The sequence below is a fragment of the Quercus lobata genome, chromosome 6 (assembly GCF_001633185.2).
Source record: "Quercus lobata isolate SW786 chromosome 6, ValleyOak3.0 Primary Assembly, whole genome shotgun sequence".
Taxonomy (NCBI): domain Eukaryota; kingdom Viridiplantae; phylum Streptophyta; class Magnoliopsida; order Fagales; family Fagaceae; genus Quercus; species Quercus lobata.
The window spans coordinates 17,059,405-17,072,238 of NC_044909.1; the positions used below are offsets into that span (position 1 = coordinate 17,059,405).

At 32.1% G+C, this 12,834-nt stretch overlaps 1 protein-coding gene across 1 annotated transcript; it reads right to left on the reverse strand.

Annotated features, from left to right (window-relative positions):
* Positions 1 to 5,797: 5,797 nt before the first annotated feature.
* On the reverse strand, positions 5,798 to 11,665 carry LOC115949909 (transcription initiation factor IIB-2-like). The gene is made up of 2 exons (XM_031067173.1): positions 11,356 to 11,665; positions 5,798 to 6,009 (listed from the first exon to the last, which is right to left on the reverse strand). The coding sequence occupies exons 1-2, from the start codon at positions 11,663 to 11,665 to the stop codon at positions 5,798 to 5,800; spliced, it is 522 nt and encodes a 173-aa protein (XP_030923033.1).
* Positions 11,666 to 12,834: the final 1,169 nt, after the last annotated feature.

A 12,834-nucleotide genomic window follows, 5' to 3' on the forward strand; every position in this document is an offset into this window, starting at 1 on the left:
TGCTGAGGGGGCAACTGATAAGGGTATTTTTAGACCTACAAAGCTGACGACATGGCAAGACTGACGAATACATTTCGGTGGGCAGATGGATCCAGAGGAAGCGAACCTCAGCTAGGCGAACCTCAATATGGACGGACCCAATAGAGGGGACAGACCCTTGGCGGACGAACCTAATAGAAGGGGACGCATGGTATTGGAAGTGCTCATCAAGAATCCTGATATGGAAAAGCCTTGCACCCTGCGCCTAACCATAATTGAGGGTTGTAGAGTACAAAATTTAGGCTGATGGATCCATTTGAATGTACCTAACGGTATGATACTAGTAGACAGATATTCTCTCTACATGGACGGATCCGAGTTACAAGGAAAAGAGGTGGACGGGCCTCAAGGCCACGTGGCACCCATATGGCTTAAGTGGTCTCCAAGGAATCATAAAAGGAAATAACTTGTGCTCCACGGCTAACCCTAATCAAGGAGAGACCTACAAGGAAAGGATTTCCGTAAGATACGCGCGTTAATGAAGATCTTCTCTACAAGGAAATGTTTTGCTCATCACGTTTGGGACCATACAAGAGGATTCCTATAAGGAAAAGACTTCGACACCAAGGAAGAGAGGCCAACCTTCTACTACTATAAAAGCCCCAATACCCTCACAAATCAAGGTATGCATAATTTAACCCTCTCTAGCACTCTAGAGTTGTGAGAATAGTTCTAACTTGACCTTCGGAGGGTGTTTGGCCGGCATCACACCGGTGCTCTCTATTAGGTCTTCTCTCTTTTCTTTGCAGATATCATTACAAGCGTGCAAGGATCGTGTAGCCCACTGGTGATATTTACGGCATCATCAATATATATTGATGGTAAAGTCAAAATGACAAAATTTGGTTGGTTATAACTTAAAACTACTATTTCGCTTAATATCTTCTTATGTGAATTTTGACAAATCAGCTCTTAGATTATATTTTCTTCTTATATTCTTCATACTTGCAAAATTTCTAGAAGATCAAAAATAAAAAACCATGTCATCAATTAATTATTTAAATTGCAAATTTTTGTAGTCTAAAATTATGTATAAAAATTAAGTTTATGGATGATATAGTAAATAACATCTGATTGATACAAAATTTGAAATGTATGTTAAAAGTATGAAAAACAAGCACTCTAACGGTTAAAATTTTAAAATATATAGAATGTTAATTTTTTTAAAAGAATAAAATTATAACCTTAGGTTACAACTAATTTTGTAGCAAAATTTTGTCCAAAACAAAATATGAATTCTAATAAGAAAAGTATCATTTTAATACTACAAATGAGCTTGTGAGAAATTAGCCTCACTGGTGATATTTACAGCATCATCAATATATATTGATGGTAAAGTCAAAATGACAAAATTTGGTTGGTTATAACTTAAAACTACTATTTCGCTTAATATCTTCTTATGTGAATTTTGACAAATCAGCCCTTAGATTATATTTTCTTCTTATATTCTCCATACTTGCAAAATTTCTAGAAGATCAAAGATAAAAAACCATGTCATCAATTAATTATTTAAATTGCAAATTTTTGTAGTCTAAAATTATGTATAAAAATTAAGTTTATGAATGATATATTAAATAACATCTGATTGATACAAAATTTGAAATGTATGTTAAAAGTATGAAAAACAAGCACTCTAACGGTTAAAATTTTAAAATATATAGAATGTTAATTTAAAAAAAAAAATAAAATTATAACCTTAGGTTACAACTAATTTTGTAGCAAAATTTTGTCCAAAACAAAATATGAATTCTAATAAGAAAAGTATCATTTTAATACTACAAATGAGCTCGTGAGAAATTAGCCTCGCCGAAAAGAGGGAAATTTTAGTATGGACTTCAAATGTTCAATTTAAGTGGACATGTAATCATCTCCGACAAATTATTACACCATTAGTATAATCAAATCTTGATAGATATTCACCGCTTCATAGAAAAGCTGTGGAGGAGCATTTCACAGACATGGTCAATGAAGGCCTTATGCCAAATTTGTCTATGTTTAGGAACAAATAGACAAAAACTACCAATGGGTGATTCAAAGTTCTACTCTTAGCTAATCCAATTTGTTTAGTGTACATGGTGCAGTAATTTCATAAATAATTCCATTTTCCTCAAAAACGTTTTGAAGTATAAATGAATCATACTATCCTCCTTAATTCGATCCAAGTCTTCTAATTTTCTCACCTTTTTTATTTTCAACTCTTGTCTTAAACTTTATGAACATGTTTTCAGTTTATTTTTGCCATTCAGGAAATATACCCTTGTAAATTGGAGTAGTCATCTATGAATGTAATGTAATATCATGTTTCTTGAAAATAAAAAAGGATTAGCAAAAGAAGGATTAGCTTTATTCATGTTCTCACATACAAAATCAAGTACAAATAATCCCCCAAGACAAAATACCTTAGCCACAAAACCCTATTATAGCTAAGAATAAGTTTATTAGAATCAAATACGAGTTTTATGCTTGCCTTATCGAGCAAGTATGTACGTTTTTAGACCCTTTAACACAAGTTATTTAACCTAGTTATAAGTGATTACTTAGATAAATTATTCAGTTTTAGGTTAACACAATAAAATCATATAATGTAAATAATACGGAACTATAAAAAACACAACGATATGATAACCTAGGAAAACCAAACCGATAAAAAACCTAGGGAGGATTTAACTTAGCTATTCTTAAGATAAACCAGATCCACTATGAAATAATTGAAATTTGTACCATAGAACTTAGACCACGGACATCTTATTGCTATCTCGTGTAGAAAACTTACTACCACAACCACGTGATAGCTCTGAGTCCATGGACTACTTCTTTCTTTGATCCACTGCAATCACAAGTTCTCTTACTTGTGACTTTAAGACTCCACTCAAAGGTTTCAGATCTTATTTAAAGTTCTTTGTGCAGCAACTGAAGAGATCACCAAGTTCTTGACATGAATCTTGATCTTCTAAACCTATCACTCTGGAACTCAGGAGTAGAAAGGGTGGTGGTTTTCTTGGCTCTAGTATTCCTAACCATGATGCTAAAGATTGGAAAAGAAAGGAAAAACAAAAACAAAGAAAATACCAAGGGCAGACTACATTAGAGTGGGTTAGAGCACAAAAATTTCAATAAATAACAATCTATATGATGCATGTAATGAATGCACATATGATGCGTGCTCTAATGCATTGAAACTTGTTCAATTATACTGTATGAACCATCAATTGACTTGAACATAGAGTTTTAGTCCAAAAACCCCAAATTTGAAAACCCCCAATTTCAAAAAATCAACCACATTGAATAATTAACCATTATACTAGTTAGAAAACATCATATAATGAATTAATCTATTAAAAACACAAGTCAATTTTACCAAATTTAGCCCAATTGAACAAAATCCCCAAATTCACAAAGTTCCAAGCCCTAGAAATTTCAATTTCCCTCAAAACACAAAATTGATCAAATTAATGCATGAGGATCATGTTTATATCATCTAGGAACAAAAACCCATTGATTAAATTTGATTAAAAACAAATGAAATGAACAAAAATCCCTAAGATGCTATGTTCGAATTTTTCAAAGAAAATGCATGAAACAAGTGATTAAATGGAAAAAGAAAGGGTATAAAAGACTTACTAGTGCTTGAGGACAAAAACCTTGGAGAGATTTATGGAAGAAAACGACAAATTTTTTTTTAGTTTGGATCGGTAGAAGAGAGAAAGTGAGAAAGGTGTTTGAAAAGATTTGAAAATAATGAAGAACACGTGAGAAAGCCTTTTTTAAAACACTCAACTTTCAAAATTTAATCAGTTGAAATTGAGCTTCGATTGATCTAAAAAGAGATTCGATCGATCGAGCATCAATCAAGCACCGATCAAGGCAGGCAAATTCAAACCAAAATTTTAATCGCAATTTCAATCGGTCGAGCAAAAATTTGGAATTTTGAAATTTTTGAAAACTAGAGCAAATTTTGTGCAGAAACAACTCAATCCAACATATATCATGAATGAAATGCATGAGTTTAAAAGTTTCAAAAACACATGAATTCAACCCAGATCTTCCAAAAACAAGTTTTTCAACCCTTTTGTCTCCAAAAACTCAAACATTAAACATATTTTGCATCAAAATCAAGGAACATATAATCTTGAATGGCCAAAACAAATTCACACACAATATCATGTTCTAAGTTTAGAAAAGAATAACTTGTGTAGTGTGTGCAACTAGTAATGGCATGAGATACATGTGAGGTGATATGTAGATAGTAATCAATCATAATTTCTACATTCTTCCTCACATAAGTTTGAAAGAGACTATCACTTAAAGAGTTACATCTTATAACTCTCACATCTCCTATAAAACAAGCTTGCAATCATGTAAATTTATTTTATTTTATTTTGCCTCATAATGTACACACCATTTTTATTTCATTGTGAAATTGATATTTTAGCCAAATAATATACACACCAATTTTTATTTATTTGTGTCATCTTTATTATAGCTCAATAATGTACATACCAATTTTATTATTAATCCGAGGCTACACCTTATGTTCTTTTTGTGCATGTGCTACATTTTCTCGAGCACAAATTCTTATGATATGCACTAAAGTGTTCATGATTGGTTAGTAAACAGTGGTGAGATGGTTATTTATGCCTTTTTCATTAAGTTCAAGTCTTAACAATTAAAAGCATGTGACTTCAAAATTAAGATTATGTAATCAAAAACTATAAATAACTCCCACACAACATGCATTCCATAGCTAAAACTAGCAAAGTGTAGTAAAAATAAACTCATCCAAGATAAACAAGGTACACAAGTATGTTATGTAAAGATAATAGACCAACCTTGATTACAAATCCAAGATATATAATACAAAACATATTTCTCATTTCTCTTTTTTTTTTTAATTAAATTTTTTATTATTAAAAGGAATAGCAAAACCAACCTATCATGAAATGCATGAATGTAATGCAATGCAAATCCTAAAAACAAAAAGGAAACAAAACATCAAAAGAAGAATGGTCACAAAGAGTATTAAGATGAAGCACAAGGACCATGTTAGAAATACTCAATTAGATTGAGCATTTTGCATCCAAAACTTCTTAAATACAACTCTGGCATTGGAGTTATTATTCATATTAAAATTATGTGCAATTCTAGGATTGGTATAAAGGTTTAACGTCTTTACTAATTCACCAATAAATACCATAGGATCTTGTGATTGAGGCACAGAAACTTTTGGCTTATTTGCTCACTTTGAAATTTGCAACTTGAAACAGTTTGGGCAAATATGCCCAGCCTTTCCACAAAAATGACAAATCTATAGAGGTCTATCATACTTCTTATCCTTAGGAAGGTTAGGATTCGTAGGCTTAGGCTCTTTAAGATCAACTCTAATCTTCCTAGGAGGTGGTGTAACTTCTACTGGTTTAACAATCTCACTCTTGGGGGGCTCAGGAAGAAGAAACAAAATTTGTGGAATGAGTTTTAGACACTGAGATGCTATCTACAAAACCTAGACTAGATTTTTCTAAGGGAGACTTCTGAACACTCAACAGGTGATCAAGTTTAGGACTAACAGACCTATTTATTTGTTCTCTAGCAACAGATAATTCTTGTTCCAAGTTCTTAATCTTATCAAACAACAACATGTTTTTAGTCTTTTCCTTATTAATCAAAGTATTAGCATCAAGCAATTTCAACAATAAATTTTTCTTATCAAGTTCAAGGGAGGCAATTTTCTTTAAATCTAAGTCTACACTCATTTCATCCGTTACAGCAACCTTGCATAACTTATTAAAAGCTCCTTGCAAATTAGCACACATAGAGAGTTCCCATCAGAAGGGTTCTCTTCAACCATAACACTTTCATCAACTACAACAGTAGCTGTGAAAGCAATGAAGTTTCCATCCTCATTACTACAAAGTATAGCTTTACCCTTTGACCTCAAGAATGTAGGACATTCAGATTTCACATGATCATACCCTTGGCAACCAAAACATTGTTGACCAAGTGAATTACTAGAGGTTTAATCTACTTTTTCTTTAGATTTATCAGTATTGTTCACTTTAGTGGGTTCATTCCTCTTAAAATTCCTAGATTCAACATTATTTTTACCTCTTGCCCTTCTGTTGTTGTTCCTAAGAAAATTTCTAAAATTCTTGGCAAGATATGCAATCTCTGTAGAAGAGATTTCATCATCAAATCTATTCCCATCAACATCATCAACTGACTTAAGAGCCATTGATTTGGATTTGTTTGTCTTAGGTAGGTCTAGCTCAGAGGATTGGAGAGATCCTACAAGCTCATCAACAGGGATGGAGTCCACATCTTTGCTTTCAGTAATGACAGTCACTTTGGGTCTAAAGTCCTTAGTCAAGGATCTAAGTATCTTCCTAGCAATCTTAGGTTGATCATAAATTTCACCCAAATTATAAGCAAATTTAACAATATCATTTAGTTTAGCATAGAATTCATCAAAACATTCATCATCAGACATTCTAATGCTTTCAAATCTAGTAGTCAACTGTTGCAATTTATTAATCTTAACTGCTTTTGTGCCTTCATGCATAGTTTGGAGAATATTTCATGCACTATAAGCAATCTCAATATTTGAGATTCTATTGAATTCCTCCATAGAAACAACATTAAAAATAGCATTCATGACTTTGCTATTAAAAGTAACTGTTTCTTTTTGAGAAGTTGACCACTCACTTACAGGAGTAGTCAGTTTCTTCTATCCGTATTCAATGGAATTCCAAACTCTCTCATCAATAGATTTCAGGAATGATTTCATCCTTACTTTCCAGTAAGCATAGTTGTTCTCATCAAAGTGAGGTGGGATCACAAGAGAGTAACCATGTTCTATGACAACAGGGGTCAAAGATTAACTCTTAGATCAAAAGATTAAAAACACAAGAGCTAACTTGCTCTGATACCACTTGTATGTTTTCAAATCTCTTAACACAAGTTGTTTAACCTAGTTATTTAGTCAAGTGATTACTTAGATAAATTATTCAGTTCTAGGTTAACACAATAAAATTATATCATGTAAATAATGCGGAAATATAAAGAACACGACGATATGATAACCCAAGAAAACCAAACTGGTAAAAAACCTGGGGAAGATTTAACCTAGCTATTAGATTAAAAATTATCATTAAATCGAGTTTTAATGACCAAGATACACTATCACAAATTGAGTCCGACTATATGTGATTATGAACAGTTGATTCCAATTGGTTAGAACTATAATCAATTTGAAATTAATGATATGTCATAATTTAATTAGCTTTGACTACATCTATACGGTAAGGTTGCACACACTTAATTAATTTGATAATCAAATATTAATTATTCAATGAGCAATTTGTTTAATTTGTATAATTATTCAATGAGAAACTAGACATTTGGGGGTTTCAATTTGAACACAAGAATGAGGCAATTCCGATCAGAATTAAGAAATATATGATTTTTTGAAATTAGTTCTAAAAACTATTACAAGAGCCATGGGAAAAACCGAGGTTTCAGACATTTGGCTTGCTCATCACTCCCACCAACCTCCAAATTTAATGCACTAACTTTCTTTAAATACTGAAATAGGGTCTAGGTTCATGATTCTCTTTGATCCTTTGTCAACCTTTATTAAATGCCATTTCATTTATATTTTCTCCACCGCTACTATATAACCCTCCCCCCTTTCCTCCATTTCAAAGGACACAAAAACATTCTCTCTTTTCCTCTCTTGAGTTCTAGTGAAGTAGAGTTAGTCTTATCGTATTTTGGTTTTCCTGAGACTCAAGGTATTAAATGAGACTTACTCTCCCTCTCCTAATTCATCATCTCTACTCCACCCTTAGGAACTCCACCAAAAGCCTCCTCCATTTTGTGGATTTTGCATGCAAGTATAATCCATTTCCTTAAACTTGTTTTTTTTTTTTTTTAATTTTTTTTTATGTTGCTATAATTTCAATTTAAGATTAAAGCAAGCTAATGGATTATTAAATTGCTTGAATGTTCATGACATGCTCGAATGTTGTTCATATCGTTCTTCACATATTCTTGGTAGTTCATCACATGTTAATGTATAACACTAGTTTTGATCTTAACTTCATATCCAAAATATGAAAAATATGTTATTTTTATAGTTCTTACAAATACTTGAATTTAGGACATCATCATTCACACACATTCACTAGAATTTTTTTTTTAAAAAAAAAAATCCAAATGCAAGATGTTTAATAAATGGAATTAGGGTTTATCACATGCATACACATTAAATTCAAGCAAAACAATGAAAATGCAATTGATTGATAATCTGTTGGATGATATGATATAAATGTATGTCACTATAGTCTAGAAGACCAGTTTCATCGAGCAAGGTGAGTGCCTAACACCTTCTCATCTTGGAATATAGTCTCCAAACTTAGATCAAGGGTTAATAGATCAATGCTCATCCATGCAATTTTTAATTTCTAGATTGTAACTAGGAAACAAAGCCATGTACTTTATCTTAGATTGCATTTAGGACTAAAACCATATAATTTCCTATAATCAATGTAAATTTAGTTTCAAATTAATAAAATGATAAAATTTTCAATTATAGTTTTCTTATTTTTTCCAATAATTATATAAGTGGTGACTCCATTGTAAAACCCTTAATCTAAAAGTGAAAATATAATCAGTCGAACCTTCATTTTGAGAAGTAATAACATGACTCCACCTATTCATGTGGGTTTGGCCCAATTCCAAAATAGGCCAGGGGCGCGGTCTCTCACAAATTCAATAAAAGCAAACGACCTCAAAATGACCCCAATAGGGTATTGTTGGAAATTTCTTGTGATGAATTTCATTTGGGTGCGCTTAATTTGCTAAAATTTCAACTAATAAATGTCAATTTGCCAAAACCCCAAAAAGAATTACTTTACTATTTTTATTTATTAAACCTTTGTTTTTCAAACTTTTTTCAAAAGCTTTTAGATCACTCAATTTCAAATTTGGAGATAAAAAAACACTATTTTGTTTTTGTTTTTGTCTTTGTTGGTAGATGATTGCATCTTAATGTATTTAGAAACAACAATTTTGTGTATTTATAAATTTTTAATACTATATGGATGCCTATTTGGAGGTTTTTTTTTTTTACAAAGTTTGATTAAACTTAGGGGGTTTCCACCAATAAATTTTCTTAAGCTTTTCAAAATAAAAACCAATGGGACCTTTTAAATCCTATCCTCTTTGAAAACATTTTATAGTATTAAACTTATGGGATTTTTAATCTTTTCCCTTTTAGGGAACTTTATCAAGAATTCAAAACCCATTGGATCTTTACTCCTCTTTCTTGGTAGGGATTTTTAAAGAAATATAAAATCAATGGAGATTTTTAATCTATCCCTTTTAGGGATTTTTTGAAAAATTAAAAACCATGGGACTTTTTTTTTTCTCTCCCTTTCAAGGAACCTTTTCAAAAAGATGTAAAATCCTTGGGTTTTTGCCCATGGCTTAAATTCGTTTTGTCCATGGAAACCCTAAAAGCCAAACATAACCCCCTCCCCTTGAACTAATTTCTTACTTTGTTGATCTTTGCATGAAAATAAATGTGAGACCTAGTATGTTTTAGCTTAAATTTAAATGAGTAGGTACATTTCTTATCTCTTGTTTAAATTATTCATGCTATATGTGATTCACATATTATTCTTGGATAGATTGCATGTCATTTTTACATGTCATCTTATAATAGATGTAAATGTCATTTTTACATTTCTTCCTTTTTTGAGGAACTACATTTCATCCTAGAATAATTTACACGTCATTCTTTTATACTCCTTACATGTCATCCTAGGATAGATTGTATGTCATCTTAGGGTAGATTACACATCATTTCTACATATGTCACACTAGGATAGAGTACATGCCATCTTCACATGTCATCCTAAGATAGGTTTCATCTATGCTTTGTTTCACACGTACATGCATATCTTTTTAAACAAAATGTCAAATATGTTAGTTGTTATTTAAAATAGTGAGATTTTAGATTAAATTTGAAACAAGGTACTATCCTTTTGGATAGACGTTGTGAGATGCCTAACACCTTCACCACAAGTAACCGAACTTCTGAATCTTTTATTTTTAGTTCGAGACGCTTATTCTATTTTCTAGTTTAGCTTAGGAGCCTTAGGGTTCTCTTAGTTAAAATTAGGAAATAAAATTTATTAGACTTAGGTGATCAATCACACCTTAAAATCCCAATGATTGGTGGAGACTTATTAAAATAAATATAGGTATAAATAATCACACACACACCCCACCATAGCATTGCACATGTGCCATATGCACACTTGTTTACCCTAAGCAAATGCACACACATGCATGTTGCCTAGTAAAGCGAACCAAAGCCATTGGAACGCAACATCATTTTACGAGGTGAGAATTAGGGTACGACAATAACAACAATCATTTTGTTGATTAATAAGAGCAAAAATTGCTTCTTAAGTTGGTTGGAAAAAATATAAGAAGATTTCCCAAACTAATTAAAAAAAAAAAAACTTTAAAGTAAAATTTATAAAATATAGAAGCATAATTGATTAAAAAAAAAAAAACAAATTTGAAGGAATTTGGAACTTATTAGTTTTTGAGCCGAGGCATGGAGCCAAATCAATTAATTGTCCTTAAGAATCCTCTACTAGGAAAGACTGCACTTGTGCAAATGACTCAAACATTTGCTCTTTACAATATAATGATAACCAGTCAGTGTGCACTCACCAACAAAGTTAAAACTCGTCATAGGATTATTTACTAACACATTATTATATTTGAACTTAGGTTGTTTAATAGTTGAGTTTTAACTTAGGCTTTGGCACGACTCATTTAATAAAGGCGGAAAGCACATTTTAGTCCCTACATTTTCAGGCTATTGCCATTTTAGTCCCTACATTTTATTTTTACCACTTTTAGTCTCTATTCTGAAAAACGCTTCTCGTTTTGGTCCCTGCCGTTACATCAGAAACGGAGAAAGCTGACGTGGCAAACAGTAGGAATAAATAATACTTAATTAATGTCCACATGGCCTAAATTAATAATAAAAAATGTTTTTTGGCATTAAAAAATGCCACATCGGCATCTAAATTAAAAAATTAATTTATTAATTTTAACTAAATAAAAAAATTAAAAACAGAATTAAAAACTAAAAATCATATGAATTGAGATCTAAGTGTGTCTTGAACAAGAACAACAAGAACACAAATCTAGATCCAAGAATACAAACCAAGAAAAAAAAAAAAAAAAAAAAAAAAAAAAAAAAAAAAAACCCAAACCCAAACCCAAATCCAAAAACACCACAATCGGGGTTGGAACTGCGATTCTGCCATCGGCCAAGGGAGGAGGAGAGGAACTCTCCGGTGGAGCCGTTGGGCTTGGCTATGACGACGAAGAGCCCTCCGTCGGCCAAGAGCGGGTTGGTCAGCCCGACGACACGAACCGGGTCGTTATCGCCCGATTCGTTTGTGAAAGTCCTCCACTCAGAGGTCTCGTCAATTGAGTGCGACTCCAACACCAACCCGCACTTCGAACACACGGTGTCGCCGACCAAGTGGTCGAACACCACCTTCGTTTGCCGCTTACAGTCTGAGCAATACGCATATGACATCTCTACCTCTTTCTTCTTCTTCTTCTCCTTCTTCTCTCTATATCTTCTTTTTGTATAAATACCAGTGAAATAACCTCGTTTTGGATCAAATTTGAAATTTCAAATGGTGGTGGTGGTGGTGTTTTTGGGTTTGGTTTTTTTATTTTTTTATTTTTATTTATTTATTTCTGGGTTTGTGTTCTTGGATCTAGGTTTGTGTTCTTGTTTAAGACACACTTAGATCTCAATTCTATGATTTTTAGTTTTTAATTTATTTAAAATTAATAAATTAATTTTTTTTTTAAATTTAGATACTAACGTGGCATTTTTTTAATGCCAAAAAACATTTTTTATTATTAATTTAGGCCACGTGGACATTAATTAAGTATTATTTATTCCTGCCGTTTGCCATGTCAGCTTTCTCCGTTTCTGATGTAATAACAGGGACCAAAACGAGAAGCGTTTTTCAGAATAGGAACTAAAAGCGGTAAAAATAAAATGTAGGGACTAAAATGTGAATAGTCTGAAAATGTAGAGATTAAAATGTGCTTTTCGCCTTTAATAAATAAATGAAGATAAATAAGTTTTCTTTCCCTTAGTCAAGTCTAAATTGTTCATGAACATTTCGGTTTATTTATAGCCCTAGTGGTAAGGATGATGACTACCTTGATTGACACCTTTCGCTAACAAATATTAATGCTGATAAACCATACAAGAAACATATCCTTTTGTTCCTCTCAAATTAGTTCCCTTGAGTTTATTCCAAGATGTTGTCTTCTTTGAGAGAAATTATAGAGTTCTCTGGTGGACCACGTCACTTGTTCACCATTCCACTAAAAAACTTCCACTTGTTTAAAATTGCTAAGTCAGTAATTAATTCCTGTTTAAAAAAAATTTCTAACTAACAATTTTAAACAAATAGAAGTTTTTTAGTGAAATGGTGGACCACATCACTTGTCCACCATGCGGAGAGAGACACCGCTATTTTAGTGTTTTAAATCAGGAGAGGCACCACTATTGCATTCATAAATCCTTCAGTTCCTCCCAAATCAGTTGCCTTTCTTTAGCTTATTCCGTGATCTTTTCTTAATAAAGGGCGAGCGGTCCACTTGATCGAACTAAATATTATCTTGTTTACTCTTCTTTTTTTCCTTAAAAAAAATGTTTACTCTTCTTTTGGCTAGAAAGCA